This window comes from Amyelois transitella, chromosome Z, assembly GCF_032362555.1.
Source record: "Amyelois transitella isolate CPQ chromosome Z, ilAmyTran1.1, whole genome shotgun sequence".
Taxonomy (NCBI): Eukaryota; Metazoa; Arthropoda; class Insecta; order Lepidoptera; family Pyralidae; genus Amyelois; species Amyelois transitella.
The window spans coordinates 7,736,853-7,759,722 of record NC_083535.1 but is presented as its reverse complement, the minus strand read 5'-3'; the positions used below and the strand labels follow the sequence as shown (position 1 = coordinate 7,759,722).

Here is a 22,870-nt window from a genome sequence, read left to right as displayed (position 1 = left end):
TCGTCTGTAGATATTAATTCGTTCATTTGTTTTAATTGTTTAAAGTACCAAGGGATATAGATTGCAATACATTAGCAGCACTGAGATTTGTATTATCATCTTAATGGCCGGAATAGGAAGAAAACTATTTAATATTATTTTATTTTCCCCATCGGAAATTAAGGGCTATTTTTTGTGGGGTTATAAGTAGTTTTCTAAAGAATTTGTGTCAGTAGTAAAAGGGAACGATAGATACAAAAGGTGAATGTGTTACTTACCTAAAATGTCCTTAGGGAGTTTTGAAGTTAGTAGCCTGTTGTGAGTAACATTCTCTTTGAAGCACTCCTTTATAAGTCTGTTCAACAGTTGCAACTTAGGGTCCGTAGACAAGTCCAAAATACGAGTTGAATTTTGCATATTAATCACTAATTTATACAAACAATTTATTAAAACATAATTGATTTTTGCAGACACTATATCTTTTATTTTAGATTCACTGAGATAAAGTAAATTTATCTTTATATATGTAAGATACGATGGTTATAGTCAATATGATTTCAATAACATATTTTACATGTGCGGCAAGTCTTCTTGTGGCGATTAGATAACAAAGAGGAACAGAAATAAAATACATCAGTAAAGGTTAGTATTTTTTTTGAAAGGGTTATTACAATTTTGCTTTAATCGGCGTTGTGCCAGTTCGGATTTGACGTTATCCCACATATTCTTCTAAACACTGGTTTTTATAAAAATAACAAAAACTTATCATAAGAAAAAAAAATATTAATGAATTGTAATAATTTAAAATAGTCATTTCATTTATTATTGAACATGAAAAGTTTTATTTTTAGGAAGGGCTTCACAAGAAATAGTCGACGGAATACAAAGTGAACAGCTGTGTCGGCTTCGCTATGAAACTGTCAAAAACACGACCAACTTTGAAGCCACACTAAAACTCATAGTGTTCTCTAATTTTGTCTATATTTTCACTTTAAAAGTTGATTTTTGTAATAAAAGTCAGACACTTTACTTGTGAGTTTAGAACAAGCTTGGATTGGCTCCTTTAAACGATACGGCTTCTAATCTTCTTTCAGATTAGTTTTAAAATAAAACGAGCAAGTTTCTGAATTGTAATACGAGTAGGTAAGTACTTTTTAGAGATGACATTAATATTTAAGAAAATTTAAATATCAACTGAATTTCTTTTCCTTGGATTAAACAAGCAAAATTTTATTGTCGAAGTCACGACTCCCAGTCTTTAAAATTTTGTACGTATTTCATTGTATGCCAAAAAGTAGAGAAAATGCAAATCTTTCACCCTGAATCAGTTCTTAAGAATATTATTTACTTAACATGGTCTTTGCAAGACTGTTGAATCTGCCTACCCCGTTAGGGATAAAGATGTGATTATATGTATGGACCTATGAATTTTGCTATTAGGCAGAATATTGAAATATGAAAAAAGGAATAGTTTCGATCGTGGTGCTTAAATTCAAGGCGTCCCTATTGCATGAAATTACTATTTGTATTTAACTGCAACGTCAACCAGACCATATTATCTGTGTTCATGCATACCTTGAACAAAGCCTGTTGCGACTGAAGTATGACTTTGTCACACGTTACTTTGTAGGGTATCAACAAAAGGCAGGATGGACAGTTGTATGCCGCGCTGATCAAGGTAACGATAGCTCCGGCTGGAACGAGTAGGCAGGGTTCCCCCGTTATATTGTATGGGTATGAAGGGTTAACTAGTTAGATAATTGTAAACGAACTTTCAAAACTTTGTCGGAAAATACGTAGCAGCTGATGATCATGACATAAAGTTTAATATTTAAATCATTGAGAGTAGAGTTACTCGTCAAATGTCTGCTCTATGCCAATGATCAGGTTATACTGGCGTCATCAGCGGAAGAGTTACAGGTCATCACCTGTAACCAGTTTACCATCGTAAACTGTATGCATGAAGCTTTGAAAGAGAAAGGAATGAGTGTGAACGTAAGTAAAACTAAAATACTGGTTTTTGAAATGGAGAAAGAAATGACAGCATGTAATGGAAGTGTGATTGTGATATTGAAAGGAGAGTGAACGCGGGGAACATGGTCAATGGAGCTTTGCATGCCTTTATGAGCAGTCAGAAACTATCCAAAATCTCGTCTGGCTGTGCATAGGGGTGTGTTGGTCCCGACATTAATGTATGGGAGTGAAAGTTGGGTATGGCAAAAGAAGCACGAAAGCAGAATAAATGCAGTGGAAATGAGAGCGTTAAGGAGTATGACGGGTGTGAAATTGAATGACCGGATAAGGAACAGCGTGATAAGGAAATATTGTGATGTGAGAGTAGATGTAGTTACAGGAATAGAAAAGGGTATGTTAAGATGGTTTGGTCATGAGAAGAGAATGAGTGAAAGCAGGTTGACTAAGCAGATATACAAGGAGAGTGTGGAGGGAAAGGTCGGAGTGGGAAGACCTAGACGAACGTATCTTGATCAAATTAAGGACGTCCTGGTAAAGGGTCAGGTCAAGAGTACCCGAAACCGCCGAGCTTGCATGAAGAGAGTTATGAATGTGGATGAAGCGAAGGAAGTTTGTAGAGATCGTGGCAAGTGGAATGATGTAGTCTCTGCCTACCTCTCCGGGAAAGAGGCGTGATTTTATGTTATGTTATGAGAGTATTGAAGGAAGTATAGTCACAAAATTAGTTATTCCTACAGAAGATAGAAGGAGAAAAGAGGAGATAAATAATCAATTTAAAATTACTATATTATTGAACATAAAATAAAAATATTTTACAATAAAAATATTTTACAATAAAAATTATATCTCTGACATTTTTAATCTAAGTAACAACCGTTGCTATGGCGTACAAGAAGGTTGCCTACATGTATTTACCTTAAATTTGATTGTAGATTTATTAATATCAACTATCTTTATCTGTGTAACGAATGAGCACTTACCTATACAATAATATCACAAAAAGTTGTATACTTACGAAAAGACAACAGAAAAATCCGGAATCAGATAATTTGTCAAAATAATTAAGTTCACTTCAGTTGGTTTTTGCCCACATTGTATGCATTATTGTCCCCGTCGCAAACATAATACCACTAGTACCGAAAATAAATAAATCCGATCGAGCGAAATATTATGAAGAGATTGATTTGTGATATCGCCAACAACGATATGGTATTTTATAAATTATAAAGTTATTAAATAGTCAAAATAATTACATAAAAGGAACAAATTACTTGATTATTATCTACATTACCTTCCTTCGTGACTCTTTGTCGAATTGCATAAAATCCCGAATTGATAATTTCTCATTTTGTAGTGCATTTTTAGTTACACTAGCAAATATGAAAGGACGTTTGACTAAAAACGTCTTTTCATTTTCTACGAAAATTAGTTATCTTAAATTTAGAAACAAATTTTTAATCTTTGGTGCTGATTAGCACTGCAAAAAGTTGTTAATTAACAAGATAATAAAAACTATTGAACAGTAAAATTAGAAAAATTTACTGAAAAGGTGAAAAGTTTTCATATTCTAGAAGTACAAAGTGTTGGAGGCTTAGGTTCAGGAAGAATCATTTCAACATGAGTTATATAAACAGTATGAATATCGTCAACATTAGGGAAAACAAACGTCTACAAACAGCCTGTCTTCTTTCTTAGATAAGATACTTTAAATTCAGTCGGACTATAGTGGCCGATAACTTTTCCTACATAGTTAATAATACTTTTTTCTTAGGGAACCTCACTAAAATAACCGAACCGTCATTTATATTTTCTGGTATTACATCAACTGTCAATTGGCTTCAGTTCATTTCGCCTTAAAATTGGCAGATCGTCTACATAAAGATAAATTTGAGAAAGTTATGGTAATTACAACCATATCGAAATATTTCAAAGGTTGAAGCAATTCCGCATTTAATAGCAATATTTTCCCAACGATCGATGGGTTTAACTTGGGGAACATATTGTTGAACTTGTTTACGTTATTAAAAAATATTATTTATATACTAGCTGTGCCCGCGACTTCGTCCACGTGGAATAGTTATTTTGGGCATCATTGAAGCCTTCAAGGATAGATAATTTCCGCCGTTTTTTTCAAATTTTCCATTATTCTTCGCTCCTAATAGTTGCAGCGTGATGTTATATAGCTTAAAGCCTTCCTCGATAAATGGTCTATTCAACACAAAAAGATTTTTTCAATTCGAACCAGTAGTTCCTGAGATTAGCGCGTTCAAACAAACAAACAAACAAACTTATCAAGTTTATAATATTAGTATAGATATGTGTCTAGAGTTTGATAAAAGCCAACGTAGGAATTTTTTGACAGTAAAATAGGTATGTATGTATGTTACTTTTATATTAATATTTATTTTTAAGTTACATTCGTATACCGCCACATTATATAAAACCTTTTCTGACCCGTACACCAAAGTGGGTGCCCTAGGTGTTCCACAGTTGACTTGTTGTACCTCTGGTTCACCTAGATGTAAATCGTGTAATTTATACCAAATTACTCAGCACTCTTTCTCATAAAGAGTAAATAAAAACATATTTCCTACTTTTTGTAACATATTATCACAAGTAAAGATTCCCGAGGAGAAAGTCAAATAAATCACAACTAAATATTGTAAGAATAGATATACCGCAATATCCCCTAGGCCCCGAAGATAATAAAATGGACTGCAAAAGCTTGGGGAAAGCAGGATAAATGTGCTAATGCCGTCAACACATACAAATAAAGGAAAAAAAATATTGTTCGCAATAAGATATAGACATGTAGGAGTAGCCGCCAGTGCTTGTTGACAATACTTGTCTTGTTTTAGCAAAATAATAAAAGGCAAATATTAAGCATGCAGACAGAATTAGTAATCAGAAAAATAAATTAATTCTTTACCCTCAGGGTACAAGTATTTAGCATTTTAAGCTTTTTAAGTTTATCTCTTTCTCTCATTATGCAGTATTCCCAGTCGAATTCTCGGATTTTACCTTAAAATAGTTCACTCGTTGAAAACAACATCCAAGAATGTTAAGTTCATGGAGTTCTGAGTGCAAGTACATTACACATGTAGAATTCTATTATTCCAATTGCTATGAGGCAGTTATACAGTTTCTTATTAGAGCAATTGTATAAATATAAGAAAGATCAAGGAATAAAAATGTAATTTATCATGAATTTACTTTTCAAATGTCGGTACTTGTTGTGGAAAACGGTCAAGTAGAGTTTGTAGTTTAAGCCTGGATTAGTAGGAAGCAAGCTTTTCACAGAACTATCAAATGTAACAAACGTATGCAATAGGTACAAAGAGGTAAGATAAGTAAATTAGGTAAATGCAATTTTTTGTAAGAAATCGTTTATATTTTTAAAGATCGATATATCTAATATTTTTAAGGTGTTATAAATATAATTTATTTGTGACACTATCATCATGGCGTCACAAAGAGCATTTAGTACGAGTGTTCTCTTACCGTTCCACAGCTCGTAGGTATGCCAACTATTATTATAAATATGAAAGTAAGTTTTTTTGTTAGCTCTTAAGAGTGAAACCACTGAATGGATATCCATGAATTTTACATACCAACATAGTATGGAATAGGCGGGCGTAGTAGCTGGCGAAAGCTAGTTAAATATTAAGATGTTTTTTTGTGATTGTGTAAGGAGATGACCTGCACATTAAAGCATAAGCAAATCATATATAAAGTACACACATCTCTTATAGTGAGACAGAGTTTTAAAGCTAAATTTATTTACAAACTTTGACAAGGCATATGTATTATTTTTTCTATCAAAAATATTTTACTAGCGTCCGTGATTCACTCCGTAGAGCATTGTGATTGGCAAAGATAGAGCACGGAACTAATACTTGACTCTCATGAAAAAGGAACTTTCAAGAAACTATTACTTTCTAAACTAATTAACTGCCCTCCCAAATGGAGTTAATGAAAACTCTTTATTAATAATTGCTACAACTGTTCTCATAACATTGTTCACGTTTAATTAAACATCCACGAAATGCTACGAGCCAAGAAAGCCAGGGGGTTGTATAAATAAGTGGGTGGGTTTTATTTGCCAAACATCAAACTTTTGAATAAACTGTACAGGGTGTGGTGACGGTTATTCCTTATTGGAAAAAGAACTAAAATAATGATTCGAACTACTACACCAACATTACCTATCTATAAAATAAATGATAAATGAAATAGTGATACAGGTACGTGAGGTACGAACAATAATAACCTATAATTACGTTCAGTGATTTAGCTTAAAGTAAGTTCAAAACATCTCCTTTTGAATTAGACGATATGTATATTTGAGATAAAAGGAATTATTGCATATTAACATAATATAATAACTATAGGTATAATTTAGTTTCATACGAGTAGTATGCCTAGACTTCTTTATAATGATTGCAATATCCGAAAGGGTTTATATGATGATCTGTTATATAAGTTTAACAACTGGTTGTACTCATATTATGAAAAATAAATTTGAATTTTAACATTATTTCTATTACTTAGGTCACTTAGGTAGGTGTGAAGACACAACAGCAAAAGATCGATAACTATGAAAATTATAGTATAAGAGATATTTGGTCACACTGTTTTCTGTTATTTCTATTATCTGTTTAATAAATCACAGTGATGATTGTTGAGGTTTACACCTACGCATGCTGTGAAAGCAGGGCTTGGCTAATTACTCTTATTTGGTACTGATACTAAAATATTTATCAATGTTAAAGACATAGTATTAGCTAGATACCGCCAGAAAAATACTTGACGCCCGATACATCTAAGTGACCAATCAAAAATTTAAATCAGATTCTCCACCAGCAAGTTCTCACCTACTTGGGCCACATCCCTTGGCAAACTATTAGTGGTGGGTAAAATAGACAAAAAACCTGAAGGCCGATCACCTAGCCCGATACGGTGGATGGGATAACTGGACTCCCTGGTACCTTCAAACAAGCAGAAAACAGGGTGGGGTGGATGCAGTTTGTTGGGTCTGTTACAAAAGGTACCATATGTCTTCTTCTTCTTACTGGCTTTAGTTCCGGTTGTATCCTCACCACTCTGGAGAAGAGCCAGGGATAAGCCCTTGACCATTGATCCCGGATTGTGAGAGTCAGGCTTTTACACGAAGCGACTCCCATTTGACCTCCGTAACCTTTTTGCTGCGGAACCTAACCAGTATTAGATCATATGTTTGCACACTCAGTTGCCTGAATGTGCAGGTTTTCTCTCGATGTTTTCCCTCCATACCGTATATCAAAATATGTCTATTGGTAAGCATTTTGCAACTTATATGGGCATGTAAAATCATACACCTCCACGGTCTAGCTAGATTTATGTGTAAAGGCGATATGCTTGATGTATATAATAAACATAGGCATATTTGTAACAAGTTTGTTTATTTCTTAGTTTATGTTGATGAATCGATCATCACATGCGGACAGGTTTTATTATGAGTTTTCCTTATGCTTTCACTCGTAGATATTAGTATTTTTGTTTGTTGATAAATTAACGTATAAGTCATTTGCTTCCCACCGTCTTCTAAATTGCGACTTGCTGTTTGTCACTATTCAAAATTTGTATCGTTTTTTTTTTTTCTAAACATCGAAATTATGTCATATCAAAATGTACGGTTGGTTCGTAGCGTACTTTTATACCATAAACATTATATGTGTTTTTTTGTGTGTCTTTCACGACAAAACCCATAAATCGATCTCCATGAAATTTAACATACTATACATAAGTTCTCGTTGCGCGCGCCTAGCCGCGGGCGCACTCCAGTTTATTATATCGAAAAGTTCGCGCGCAAATGTTAAAATATAAAAGCAAAAATAAATTACCCAATCTGTCTACCCAAACCTCTAAGTGGGCACGAGATTTCTCTCCCTTTCCTGAAACTCCCCTAATCATCTAATTTCACATTAAATCCGTGAGCCTGGCCTTGCATCAACGACCTTATAGGATAATGTATAAAACATATTAACATGAGAATGAGACGTGTTCACACACGTCACAAATATTTCTCAATATCATTATTTAGAAAGATTTGTGGAAAATGCTAGTCACGAGTAAGTACTGTAGGTGTAAATTGTAACAAGATTCATGGTTATTTAAATTAGATTTAAGGTGATTCATATATTTATAAGTGTATAAAAAAGAACTAGCAAAATGGCTGATATGATAAGTCTGGAAAAAGATAAGGAAAAAATACAATCAAAATTCTAACGTTTTGTTTTGTAGACTATTGGGAATAAAGCCGGGTAGGTAATTGTATTATTGAAGTTACGGCAGGAAATCTCATTTTATTCAAGAACAACTGGGACTGGATTTGGTGGAACGAGTTTTATTAGGATTTTTAATGTCTCATTATATCTATCTCTCCTGGATAAGGTAGGTAGAGACTTCATAATTTATGCCCTAGCCATGACCACCAAGAATCTTTAATATGTTATATAACTGTAACGTTCGGTGTGTGTCACAATGTGCAAGCGAAGTCGCAGGCAAATGCTAGTCGGGCCTACTGGAAGAATTTTCTTTAGAAATAAGTAGTGCCCTTGTACTGAATTTTTCTTAAGTTAAAGTTCTTTTTATTTTTTCCTTGATGTACGTAAATATATAAATAGATAAGTTTGATATAATTCATCAAAATCAATGAGGTCGTATAACAATATTTTTTTTCTAAAGCTACTAAATGTTTTAATTTTCGTATACAAAAAGTCAAGTTGGGGTCAGATGGGAAGCCGCTCAAACGTCTTTTATGGCTCTAAGTAGGTATAACGCTTCCTCATTCATTTTAATTTTCTTTTGTCGTAACAAGTCGGTTTCGTGTTTGTTCTTATTTACCGTGTTAAATCTTTGAAGGTCTATTTACAAAGCACGGCAAGTACAAAGAAAGCTCTAGATTAGTGTCATATTAGAATTGTTTGTCTTCTTTAAAAAAACGGCGGATAGTTAAGCTAACAGAAGCTATCCGAAACCATCGAGATTGCATGAAAAGAGTTATGAATAAAGCGAAAGAAGTATGCAGAGATTGCAGTAAGTGAAAAGATGTAGGTTCTGCCTTCTCCTGTTGTGTGTTTTAGAGTAAATATTACATCATGTTTCTATTTAAGCTTTTCTCGTACGGGTAACATGGGGAAATTTAGTTACCTAAATCTAAAATTATCCTGTTTTAAAGTCTGGTGGATTGGGAGCGACCATATGGAACTAAAACCACAAAGGTCTAAACATCACAAAAATTCCTGTAGGTACGACTACAGAGCGCGCCGCAATAGCTTTTCGCGGTTTGCTCTAGATGGTTTTATTTTTTACAAAAGGCTCGTGTTCTTTTTTGAACAAAAAACCAGCCAGCAACAATTCATATAAAACATAATACATACGTACATGAAAAAAAAATACTGCCCTATTTTAATTTTAGTGGCTTGATAGTTTCATATATATGTTAAATATCAAAACTAAACATAATGTAATGTAACTAATTTCTTTCCGTCTATTAGCTTTTATAATTGCAGGTTGATTGAAAACCCATTAATGTTTATTTTATTTTGTAAGCCTATTTATTTAGTTATTATATTTAAATCAGCGTAATGGAAAAACGATATCAGGTTTATTTATAAGTACAAACTCTGTTTTTGATCCTGAACAAACTGTAATGAGCGCGGAGTGGCGTATTTTGTTCTTATCACCACGAGGTACCTTTCCTTTTTGTGTTTAGGATTTGTATTGTTTTTGTTTTAAATGGTAATATTTGTTTAATCTGAACTAGAAAAAAAAGAATTAAATTTTCATATGTGGTGGATTAAACGGCTACATATAAAAGATCATGTTTGAGTTTGCGTAACATACTTTGCAAATTTGGGGGAATATATATAACATCTTTATTGAGGTCACGATTTTTGTGCAAATCAATATAAATCTTTAAATTCGCAGACCACTCCTTATTTGAATTAAATACCAAAAATATAAAGTAAGTGATGTGGCAGAAGAACGTATAATATATATAAATGCATACATTAGCGGGTTGTAGGTGATAAGCGGATTGTAGGGGAATCTCTTAAATAAAATATTCGCTCAGCCATTCGCCAACATGTGCATTTAAAACATCAACATTTTTATACCAAACAGCAGTATTTCCTAAATCGTCTAATAGACTTCTCTTTTAATTTTAACTGTGTTTCCAATTATAATAAATATATTCAGGTATACTTTAACACTTGATCGCCGTTTCATTTGAACAGATTTAACAACGAATTAGAAAAAGTTCTTTCAATTATAATCGTCATTAATGTGATCATAAACTTAAATACATTATATACATATGAAATTATATTTTTAAAAGTAATTAAAAAATTTTTTTGTAACTTCTGTTATCTTGAATTTGTGTTAACATTAATTTTGAATTTTGAACACAAGTTCACGTCCACAGACGCCCGCGAGAGACGAGCGCCGCGCCGGCACGCACGGGCTGACGGCGGAAAGCAGACTGGCCTCCGAAACTCTCAACTCCAGGGCTGTCGCGCATTTCATATTTTCTCAACTTTTCTATCATCGTTGAGCCCATATAATTTTTATTGCACCCTTATCGGGGCATTCTCTTCTTAAATTATGCCTTTTTATCTTTTTGAAATCTTTTTGTTTTAACATTACTCAAGATGTATCTCTTGTTAAATTATACCTATGAGAGTGCACTTACGTGTATTAAGGTTCGCCGACCTGACCCATTATGACTTCAGAACGTATGTAATACTAAACAGTTTCAGACCGCGACTTTTGCCAATCTATCTTTATGCTTATTGGCATAGCGAGAAGTTGAAGAGAAAACTACATAATTATATACGAAAAATAGATAGATATTATATTAAAATTGTAACAATAATGCTACGAAATGCCGATAGCGAAGGCAAATGGAGAAACCACTGTAATATTTTTACTAAAAGGGAGTTTATATAGGAAAAGACAAGCCTACAACTACATGAGTTAAGTAATGAGAAGAACAAGAAGAAAAAATAAGAAAATGAATGCAACAGAGACTATAATGAGTACATTTATATTTATGTTAAGTACATTTCGAATTGACAACACCAATTCTATCTTTATAATTCCAATTCACCACAGAATGCTGAAATCTCCACCTGTTATAGCTGGCCTGACGTTCTGGGCTCTGTGGCTTTATCTTACTTGATGAACTGTGTAGTAATTTGTTGACTGTACCAAACTCGTCGAAGATACTTCGAGTACGAAACTTAACCAATTAACTCAGAGACACCCTAACCCTTGTTTTACTATATCAGGTAAAAGAAAGTAATGTACGTACCTTATATTATAAATTTTCTCTCATTTTTACTCATTTCAGGTATTTTCTTAAGCTTTGGCTTTAAACCTATGGTTCTACTAATGACAGCATGAAAGTGGTATGTTGAAAAATATTTTGGAAGATTTGATAGGGAGATTAGATGACTTCACTCAGAAACATTCCTTTGTGTTCCATACTAAGTAAAATAAAAATTCCTAACAATTAAATATCTCTGAAATCAATACTTATTCAATATCATATTATAAACTGCCATTTGATATTACTTAAAAGATTTATAGAATAATTTTATCTCTATTGTAATTTCTAAGCTACACCTATGTATATCTATATCTTCCCATTACTGGGTCAGCAAATATTTTTTTCAAATATATAAACATAATAACATATCATCACATATAGACGTGATTTTAGACCCGTAAAGGCACCCTGCAAGGTTATATACCCATATACCCTTGCAGGGTAGACAGAGCCAACAGTCATCAAAAGACTGAAAGGCCACGCCCAGCCGCTTGGCTTAATGATAGAATTGAGATTCAAATAGAGAAAGGGTGCAAGCCCATCGCCTAAAATAGGAATCCCAAGTATATAAGTATATCTCTAAGACATCCATGGGAAAGAGATGGAGTGGTCCTATTCTTTTTTCTATTGGTGCCGAGAACCAGACGGCATATAGTTATACATAAACAATACTATAATCGCTCTCGTGGAAATTTAAAGGCCGTTAATCATCTAAATACGTTGTAGGTATTTGAATTTATTAATCACAAACAAATGTATAAATCGTTTATTTTTTCTTCACATAATATTACATAAGAAGTGCTTAGTTACTAGAAGGTTGGTCGTATCCTAGGTGGTAAGATAAACACTACAACAAAAAATATTTTTTTTATTATTAGTGTCGATGGATAAAATTGGCAAGTACGATACGTGCAATTTCAATCTCTTTCATTTTAGTCTGTTTACGACTTCAATCACGCACCATGGAAATGGCCCGGGTATAACAAATTATTAAAATTGAATGCTGTTGATTGATTTTCAGTTTTATAGATGAATCATCCTCTAAAAAAGAATTCGTAAATATTCGTTAATATTAAAACTTTGAAGAGTTAGATTGAGATGTACAGTCACCTTCAGAATAACATGACCCCTGATTGTACAAATCAAAATTACAGTGATTTAAATTTATACATACATACAATCACGTCTATAGCCTTTGCGAGGTAGACATAGCCAACAGTTTGCAAAGGCTGATAAACCATGTTCCAAATAGAACAAATGTCATGTTTATTTGATTATATGAATAGAAACAAATAAAAAAACTCACAACTAATATCAATATAAATTTTCATAAAAATCGATCCAGCAATTTAGCCGTGCACGCGTTGCAGACATATTGAAAGACTTTTGTATTTATGTTGTTTCATTGTTGGGAATCAAATTATTACAGTGACCTGGGATTTTTTTTAAATTCGGTAAGCACTTCAACATTTTGGTTAGCGTAGCCAATAAAATTTTTGTTGCGGTCAATTGATAGTGATGTCAAATCGTACAGCGGAAATAAGGAACTAAATATAAGTTACTCTTTCTGACTACGACTTAACATCAGACACCATCCCAACTAATATTATAAATGCGAAAGTAAGTTTGTTTGTTTGTATTCTCTTTACTCGCTAAGTACTTATCTACTGAATAAATCTTTTTGAAATTTGGCTTATATTTTGTAAGGATTCTGGAGACGGACATATCTTTCATTCCGGTAAAAACTATAGTTCCCGTAGGATTTGCAAAAAACGTGTAGTCTACTGCTGAATTTGGCGCTGAATTCGCGCGGGCGAAGTTGCGGGTTTAGATTTTTAGGAAAATCTTACGTGATTAATGAGCCTGAGGTCCAAACTCACAGTCCTACTTTAGAGTATCCACTTAATAATAAATGAGTCCTAATCGTGCTTAAGAATGTCAGTATTTGATATGTGTCAATAAACTTCACAATATCTCAACCATCTAAATATAATAGTTATTCACCAAATTACGTAATTATTCATTCAAAGCAAAATACATGTAATTACCTCTATAGATTTTTGAGAAATTGGTTAAAAATAATAAGTCAAGATGTCGGCATCTTTGGACTCTGCACTGGACCCCATGGAGGAGATCAGATTCCGCAAGAAACATGGGGCCATGTGGATGGAGATACAAAAAGACACACATTTCACATTTGACGAATTAGAACGTATGTATAAAATTTCATAGTTTTCTATCAGAACGGTCGATTGGCGAGTAATGTAGCTGTTAGCAATAAGTCTGCCCTTTGTATTATTCGCCTGTATCATCTTCCTCTTGGCGTTAGACTCGGCTACATTCTCACCTCTCTGGATAGAAGCCTGGGGTGCTCCTTAATACCAATAAGTTTTCCCTTATCGTAAGAGCGTAGGTTAGCACTCAAGCAGCAATACAGAACAATACAGAATTCAGAAAGAAGTTATGGAACATGGCCTAGGTAGGATATGAACCTGTGCCTCCACGTTCATTACTTGTAGTTTCTATGCACCGCGTATATATAGCATTAAAGTTTGAATTAAAAAATCCTTTTGCAATGTGCTGGTTTTTGGACATGAACATTCTATAGAGGCCACTCTCCTCCATGCTCTCCTTGCATTTTCCTTGTTGCCTCCTCCCCGGGGTGAAGTGAAGTGAAGTGTAAAGTCATTCAAAAAGCGACTCCGTTTGACCTCTGTAACCTTGGTATCAGCGGAACCTAATCCAGTCTGCATTATAGTTGTACTACTTTTTTTCTTAAATACCTTGCGACATTCACAAGAAGGAGGTTCTATTCTTAATGAATATTAAAGTAATAGAAGTAAGCTCATAAAATATCTTTTCAAAATTAAAGAAATGAAATGAATTTCAGTAATTTACAATTAAGAAAATTTAAATCTTTTCCTGTATTTTAGTTAGGTGTATAAATAAAGTAAGTACAATTGGTTTAATAACAGGTATAACGTATAACGTAATAATCATGTCACAAAATACATACATATTATGTTTCATAAGTTTTTGCAGGCATCTTTTCCCGTTTATATTGGGTTTTATCTGTCTTATAAATGCACTCTTCTTCACATCACAAAGGATCCCTAAGGTATTTGCCACTCTATATAGAATCCCTATGGAATGTACGACATGACGGTATTCGGCAACTATTTACTTTAACATCAAACACTTAGATTTACCAAAAAATTTATATAGTCAATCGGAAATAACGAGATTGAAATTTCCTCTATAGTATGAAGTTATAAGCCATTCATATTCTAATACCTACTAAATTAATGTTAGTCACGTAATAGCTTTTTAAAATAAGGTCTGGGAATTAATTGATGTACTCGTACAAAAGGTGCCTTTTATCGCATTTACGAGTAGCTCTGTCTTTCAGGTAACACGACTCTGTGTGAGAGAAAGATACATAAATATCACTCCTATAAATCAAATAGTTTTTTTTTCTGGGAGTCATTTATGAGTTCATTATCAGTCAAGGGGATTTATTTCACTGGCGCAGCAAACTGACAATTTTTTTACTTGAAATTATTTATTCAGAATAGCCAGTTATATATTATACGTCAACACTAAAATTTGTGCAAAAAATCAGATCTCATCTATAAAATAAAAACAATTTAAAAAGTTAAACCGGTATACCTTTCCTATAAATTGACTTTCAGTATATTTACTTTGTACTTTATGTTTATACTAAGCAGTTAGCAATAATATTAATTAATATTGTTGCGAAATTAATTTATCTAGTTGATGCGGTTTTAAGCAAATAAGTAATGAACGAAGATTGAAGCAATAGACGCTAACCGAGTGTAAAATTATGAACATTGTTTCAGAAATAATGGTGATATTTTTCAAAATACAGAAACGCGATGAGAAACCGTCAGCTTCAGACTTAATTGCTAGGTAATGAATACTTTTAAACAGACCGTATAACTGGAACTGTCCTTTTTAGCCTGCTTTAAGGTTAGTTGCAGGTATCAATATTATTTAATTCTGTCACATATATACCTACAGAATCAATCTACAATATAAGATCAAAAGTAGAAAGGTTTAAACGAAATTTGAGATTGGAAAAGTATTAGTTAAGATTGGTTGCCAAGATAAAGGCTTCTATATAAATATTGGATTTGTCCCAAGTATTGCTCAGTCTTGGTGTTTTTGACTGCTGCGATTTCTTTTTTTACTAAATACAGGAATATCCCCGGGATTTATCTTCCTTTTTTTTTATTAAGTCAAGCATGACGAATGAAGAGGTATACTCACCTTTTTCTTTTATTTTATGCAATGCATACAGCATTAGCAGCATTCATATCATCACTTCATTAGGAATAATTTTAATCGTGATTTTTTGAGGCACCTGTAAAGAATAGAAAAATATGTTAAGACCATTCCCATGATTAATTCGCACACTTGATTTCAAGGGGCCACTTTAGAGACGTCCTCCATACCGGCCTGGGGATGACGGACGCCTACATGATGGAGCGTGTGATGGTTGCCCTGGATAGGGGCACTTCTCCCTACGTCACTATGGCCACATTCGCCAAGGCTATGTCGCTGTACCTCCGCGGTGACCTGGAGGAACGTATCACTTACGCTTTTACGGTCAGCACTTTTACTTTTCATTAATAGATTGAATTTTTTTGCTTGCAATTTTGTAAGCGGGAAGTTAGTTAAATTTATTAAATTTTAAGTGAAATTTTTTAAGACGCATATAGAATATTTTTTATCTTAGATTTGCAACTATTCTTATAAAAGTACTTTGCTATTGACATCTTCTTTCTTAAACATATACACTTGGCGATGGGTAAGTAAACTGTCACTATTTGAATCTCAATTCTATCATTAAGCTTAATAGCTGAACGTGGCCATTCAGTCTTTTCTAGACTGTTGGCTCTGTCTACCCCGCAAGGGATGTAGATGTGACCATATGTATGTATGTATGTTTTTTTCTTAAACATTGAACTTAATTTTTGAAAGCTCGAGGAAATATGTAGCATGCAAATGAAAGTACATGTTTTTTAAGTATATTCCAAAAAATAAATATTTTAGAGTATTTTTTTAATCATCGAAACCAGAGTGGAGATGGAGTGAGAGTATTCTCTCACTCCGTCCCCACTCTGGTTTCGATATGGTTCTGTTATGTTATTACATATAGAGTGAGAGAGGAATAGAAACGCGGAGAGGGGAATAAAGACATCACGTACCTGCACGCTTTAAACTTTCTTGATGAATTTTTGTTACTTCGGCTGGAAATTCTCATATTATATATTTTTCGTAATCTTAGAATTATTCCCTTCAAAATAAATAAATAAATTAGCTACGCTCGAGAATGTTTAGGAAATGTTTTTTTCCCCTTATCCTTCCTTAAGTCACTCTTAAATTGTCAGATTAGTGAAATACCTATACACGTTTTAGCATGTAACTACCCCACCTTATCTTAATCTGATGCGCTCTAGAATTTTTGATGATTAATTTTTTTTTACTAAACTGATCCTTTATCCTTGACGGGTGACCTAGAAGGCTCATATACGGTGGGAGTACTTAATAGGGTACAAGGTATCCACCTGTATATTAATCTGCCGCGCTTTAGTAAATCCCAAAATCCCCTCATGGGCTCCCCTACTATTATTTCCCTACGGAAATTACGTTGTAAACTTTTTGGAAGCTTACGAGTATGTGATGCTTCAATAAAACCAGCATGGAAAGTCACTCCAACTTGCTTCCCAAACTCCTCACAAAATGCCTTGGTTATTAAAATCCACGACCCCGTGTGTAATATTGTGCCCTTATATCGCTGTGTAATTAATGGCAGGAAATAGTACCTAATTATAACCTACATCATCCATTTGACATTTGTCCCAATTGTGTCCTTGAGAGAAGCCCGGGGTATACCTATGACTATGATTTGACTTCTGTCTGACCTCCATGATCTTGGGAAACATTAGATATTAACAAAGTTAAGTCATGGTTTTGACATAAAATAATATAGGTAACCTTGAAATATAATAATATTTCGGTACCCTACCTCTTAAAAGTACAATTTAGTGATATTTTGGAAGATTTATTACATAATATATGTATATATTTTAAGAATTGCAACGGGCCTTTAAGGCATTATCCTGCGGAAGGTTTTTTTAAGGAACGTCGTTTAAGGCAATTTAATACTCAGTTTGTCGTCCGTAATTCATCTAATCTTCCCGAGAAATTGATGAGGCCCACAAGAAAGGTTTTTATTCATTTGTTAACGTAAACTGACACGGTTTAATTTCTGCCATTCATTTCCTTAATTTATCTCAAACCGAAGCTGTCCCATTGTGGTCTTGTATCAATGAAACTTTTCTGAAATAAGTAGTTAAAATGATGCTCTTGCAGTAAGGAAAATCGTCGCAAAGAAAGCTTTACATTGTTAAAGTGAATGTTATGCCAAGAATCAAGTTTCACTGTACTTTTGAACACTCCCACTTTTGGTCGTAGTGAAAATCTGAGGTGAACTTTAGATCTCCGATCGTCAGGTAGACTTAAATCATATATTTTTTAAACTAGCACATTCGAATAGAAATTCATACTTAATTATATATACTTAATTGTTTACGTATAATTATCACAATAAACGCTCTCGTGATTACATTCATTGCAGCTAGTCACAACATAAATCAACCAACTTCAGTAGTCGACATTTGAGCAAATTGCGAAACAACAAAAGTTGTTTATTTCGATCACAGCGATAGGCGTATTTAATTGGCAGCATTTTAATCACAAAGGAACTCCGGGAACTGCCCGGAATAATACGATTAATGAAAATAATATTATCTTTGCGAAAATAACACATTCTGATCTTGTTATGTGTACAATTCGAAGATTGTGCAAGTATCGATTATGCGTACATAGTTCATTATATTGTTTGGTCGTATAAGTTGGTTACGGAGGACTATTTACCCTTTCGAGTTTGAGGAAATTTATGACTTCTTAGAAAATAAACTGATTTTCATGAAAATGTTATAATATAAACAAAAAAAATATATACTTTATCGATATGTTTATCATTCCGCCTAAATGTTGTGCCCGCCAGGGCCCTTAAAATGTACTTTCTATACTGTTTTGTCAAACTTCAAGGATGTAATAATGAGCACTGACCATGTCTTTGAACATTTGCAGTGTTATGATCTATTGGGAGAGGGATCGTTACGGAGAGAGACTATGTACCAGTTGATGAAAAAGAGTCTGGCAAAGGCGTCCAGAGATGATGACGTCGAAGAAGCTGTAAAGGTCTGACAATGGTTTGAATAAAATATTTCACTCAAGTCAAATATTCTACCTTGATGCGAACAGGTCGTGGCCTAAATCTTGCAGATGAAATACCAAGGTATACTGTTTTTATAATAGCTTCGTGAACAAAAGAAAGTTCGATACCAAGTTCCTTAATCATTATTGTTTTAAAGATTAAGAGGGAATTAATTTTCAATAAACTTTAATTGAATTTGAATGTACAATGACTTTCGCTTGGTTGATATTAAAAATTAAAATCTGAACTCGCAAAGACTTTTTTCTTTTACTGAAATAGGAATCCTCATATTCTGAAAATGGAGGTTAAAAATCGGAAGTCCTAAAAATGTTGCGTTTGAAAATGCAATATTTTTATATCCAGAATTTCCGTACTTTGATTGGTTCCGGTATTCTACAGTTTAAATAATATAAGACTCCTGAGACTTTGTACGATACGTTTCGTTTGGTGGTGATATTTTTTACGTAGATATATTTATGTATCCAACAAAATAAAATAAGTTATAGAACAGAAAACTTAACGTGGGAATATATAAATATTTTATCTTGTGTACTATGTCTTGTTTATACAGATGAAAAGTTTTGTTAGCGTTCAAATTTATGCCATCTTTGGCTTAACTGTAAAATGTTTTAGTTTAAACTTTGAAGGTTACCGAGAGTAACGGATTCCCAAACTGCTTCTCATAGCCGTGCTGAAAACTTACTTGCGTACTGAAACATAGAATCACAGATGGCGGCAGCAGTTCATTATTGTTGCTTTTATACCTTACTTACTGTTGTCTAATATAATTTGTGAAAACGAAGTATTCTTTACAATTGGGAAGAACTACGTATAATTGAATCTCGGCAATAATAAAAATTCATTATTTGTATCGAGATTTCGGAAAGCCAAAACCGATCTAATAACGGTCAGGAATCTAGTTTTGCATTGGACAATCAAGGAATGCTGTTGATTACTTAAGACAACACATAATTATGTTACATGCTTTACACCGTAATAATGTTATTATTGTATGAATTCGTAACTAATAAAACAAAGTACGTAAAATTGCTATTTTTATCTTCACAGGAGCTCGTAGACATAATGCTGAAGCGTATGGACTTGGATCTGGACGGTGTGATCAATTTCAAGGACTTCCATGACTGTGTGGTGAAGACGCCATCTTTGCTGGAGGCGCTCGGGTACTGCCTGCCCGAGCGACCGGCAGTGTATTCCTTTATTGCTACCTGGTGTCCTGCATGGGGCAAGATGTAAAGACCCGTCGAAAAAATTATGTCGTCACAATTTTTTTAAATCTAATAATTTTCTTTTTTATACCTCCCAAATAATAAATGTACACTATGTAAATCTCTTGGTTGTATGTATAAATCCGAATCAATAGGATCTATGAATAAATCATTGTGTTATTATGTATTTAAAAAAATATTACCAATTACGGTTTTCACACATATTCTTTATCTATAAAAAAATTGATGGGAAATTCGTTTTTGATTTGATTAAGCATAACATTTACATAAATATAAATAGAATTTGAAATGACGAGCTTGCTTAAAGTAACGCCATCTAGTTGGCAATTTACAGTATTTATTTCACCAATGCATTTTAAAGGTGGATTCAAGGTGGATTTATATTTGTCTGATGTGTCGTGACGTGTCGTGTCCTGACGTGATGACTAGTTTTCACATTAGATCCCAACATGATCGATCTTCTTTTATGATTGATTAGAATGATAGTAAAGCATTTCTTTTGTGAAAAACACGTGAGATAAAAAAAATTGTTCTGAGATTAAGGCTGTGTATTATATATTTCAGCTCCTCGCGTCACTTTTTATAGTAATTCCTTCTCACTTATATGGTAGTCCACCACTACAATGACCTTGGAGTTAGGATTTTACAAATAGTTTCTCTCGTCTGACCTCCAAAACCTTATAGGGGAACCTAAACTGTATTGAATCATGAATACGTATCCACTGCTTGAATATGCATCAGTTTTTCTGCTTAGTAAAAGCGTAGGTTAGCAATAAAAACTTATATTATATAACCATTTACAAATTCTTATTAACTAACTCGGTGATATAACACTGTGCATCATGCTTTTTTAAGTCTTGTATATTAATTGCTCTGACCTTCTCACAGTTCAATTTCAGCGTTCCTCATGAAAACTTGTACCTCTCAATTACGACCAAGTCTCGATTTGAAATTAGTTTGGTTGGATGGTGTTTGCGTAAGGCGAGTTCGGTCGTAGAATTAGATAAAGTACTCTAGAGGGAAGTGCCTTTAATGTTAGTTCGGATAAACATAAACAGTCAGTTCATGTATGTTTTATTTATATGTCAAGGTCTTTGATTTAAACCCAGCGTAATTTTAATTGTAATCCAAATGACTTCAGTTAGATAGAAAAATACCTTACATGCAAAAAAATATCTTACATTTTAAGTTTATTATTTAAATAATTTGAATAAATTCGATTTAGTGGTTTCGGAGGTTAGTTTTGCCTGTCTGGTGCCCGCGACTTTGGATGTGTAGATGTAATATTATATTATTCTATTCCGTTATTTAATATCATATTAAGGTGATAAAATATTGATAACGATTCAGTGAGTCCGAAGATTAATTACACATTAAGCTACATACTTTCTTCCTCTAAACACATTAGTTGAAGAAATGTGTCATTGTGTCACAACACAATTTTATATATATATAGAGATAGATTATGTTAACCAACATTTACTTACCTAGTAATAAGAACTTGCAATCAGCAAAGGAAATCAAGATGAACGGAATTCTTAGAATCTCCACAGAAGCTAAGCCGGGTTAACAACAAATAAAAATCGTTTATCTGTTATTTATCATTTTATGAATACTAAACCTATTTAAAATGAAATAAATCGAGTTGCATTTGTTTTCAATGTCAGGAGCTGCATCGATCGTTAGCACGCAGCTTTTCAATTGAATTCATAATTTAGAGCTTATAACTTTTACTATTGTGCTGCACAGCTCACATAGAAAGGAAAATATTACCACATAGTATAAAACGAAGTACCTTATGTTTGTTTCTAAATGTTCTTCTTTTGTACTTTTTTCCCGAAAGGCATACAAAGGTACATATATAATGTGTTAATTTACAAAGGACACCGCACAAAACTGAGTCATAAAAAAAACCACTATAAATTTTGTAAATCGAACGTTTAATTTGTGAACTAACGATTGGGAGTAAAAGGAGGGAATAATTTAATTATATCTACAATCAGTAGGTGTTAAGTCCATAAAACATATTTCATCTGCTGTCTGAACATTCCTTGCTAAAAATGTTTAGACACACATACTTCAAATCGCTTTTATTCGGCATTACAAAAATCTATAAAAAATGGACAAGTGCATTGCGTCTATTAAAATATCCTTGAATAAGCATGGCTGCTTTAATGCACGCCGCTATGGGTGTGCTTAAAGTTTATCAGTTTGTAAAACGCAATTCTTTCCATTTAAATCGGAATATTTCAAACATCATTCATAAAAGCCTACAACAAAGGTGTATTGAAATATTTTTCAAATATCTAACAAAACTGCACAACTGATATCAGTCAGCGACGCGCGCTTATATATATTTAATCGGGTGTGTGTATTTTAGGCCAGTATAGACGTGTTGTCCAAAATACATCCGATTAACTGTTTCATGTACTGTATACATCTGAACTGGACCGCATGCTCTAGATTTATATCAATAATCTGTTGCTATTGTTGTAACCACGTTTAGTATATAGATATTATTCGTAGCATCCAACGAATAAAGCGGAGTTAGTTAATGCAGCTTAGCTTGACTAATGTTTATTTTTACTGTTTCCCAGGTAAGCACGGGTGAAAATGCAAGTTTTAACCTTGTTTAAAAGGTTCCACAAAACTGGACAGGAACTTTCTAATGCTCTTATACGGGTCGATGTTGCTCCTGACATTGAAAGCTTTGAAAGTATTATGCCAGGTGAACTGTGAGGAAAATACTTCAGGGAAACTACAAAGGCTTCAGTAGGTAAATAATAATTCATTTTAAAATGCAAACATTTATGCTTGTTGTGGTAGATATGGTGAATATTGTTGTATCATTTTGATAATTTTTAAATTTGTGCGTATACCCTAGTAAATTCTCTCGCGTAGTAATTTTATATTGTGTTAAATGTAACAAAAATTTTTGTGTTTGGTACAAGAAACATGATAAATAGATGACATTTACTTCAGTATTAT

General features: G+C 33.3%; 2 protein-coding genes across 13 annotated transcripts in view; one reads left to right on the top strand and one right to left on the bottom strand.

Annotated features, from left to right (window-relative positions):
- LOC106133955 (calcitonin gene-related peptide type 1 receptor) overlaps positions 1–10,462 on the bottom strand; it is a 31,048-nt gene extending 20,586 nt beyond the window's left edge. Inside the window, exons 1-3 of one of the 11 annotated variants that reach the window (XM_060953563.1) lie at positions 3,245–10,176; positions 2,969–3,083; positions 258–475 (exon numbers count right to left, since the gene is read on the bottom strand). In XM_060953563.1, coding sequence (XP_060809546.1) covers positions 258–396 — 139 coding nt within the window. In that variant the 5' untranslated portion in view covers positions 397–475; positions 2,969–3,083; positions 3,245–10,176. Of the gene's footprint in view, positions 1–257; positions 844–2,968; positions 3,206–3,244; positions 10,177–10,200 lie in introns of those variants that run through there. The other 10 variants (XM_060953555.1, XM_013333862.2, XM_060953557.1 and 7 more) reach the window with 10 other exon arrangements.
- On the top strand, positions 535–22,748 carry LOC106133956 (calaxin). Of its 2 annotated transcripts, XM_060953565.1 has the most exons (6): positions 535–621; positions 15,187–15,256; positions 15,775–15,955; positions 18,509–18,619; positions 19,704–19,885; positions 22,480–22,748. In XM_060953565.1, exons 2-6 carry the CDS (start codon positions 15,192–15,194, stop codon positions 22,481–22,483), a joined length of 543 nt encoding a protein of 180 aa, XP_060809548.1. In that variant the 5' UTR covers positions 535–621; positions 15,187–15,191; the 3' UTR covers positions 22,484–22,748. The 2 variants fall into 2 exon arrangements, with proteins under 2 accessions (XP_060809548.1, XP_013189318.1); XM_013333864.2 differs by lacking the exon at positions 535–621 and adding an exon at positions 13,395–13,538 and having other exon boundaries at positions 19,704–22,748.
- The last annotated feature ends 122 nt before the right edge of the window (positions 22,749–22,870 follow it).

Excerpts from the sequence above, each read along its gene's own strand:
- LOC106133956 (XM_013333864.2), top strand. The coding sequence starts at position 13,418 with ATGTCGGCATCTTTGGACTCTGCACTGGACCCCATGGAGGAGATCAGA. Across the intron at positions 15,257-15,774 it reads GCTTCAGACTTAATTGCTAG|GGGCCACTTTAGAGACGTCC; the intron begins GTAATGAATACT and ends CTTGATTTCAAG. Across the intron at positions 15,956-18,508 it reads GTATCACTTACGCTTTTACG|TGTTATGATCTATTGGGAGA; the intron begins GTCAGCACTTTT and ends GAACATTTGCAG.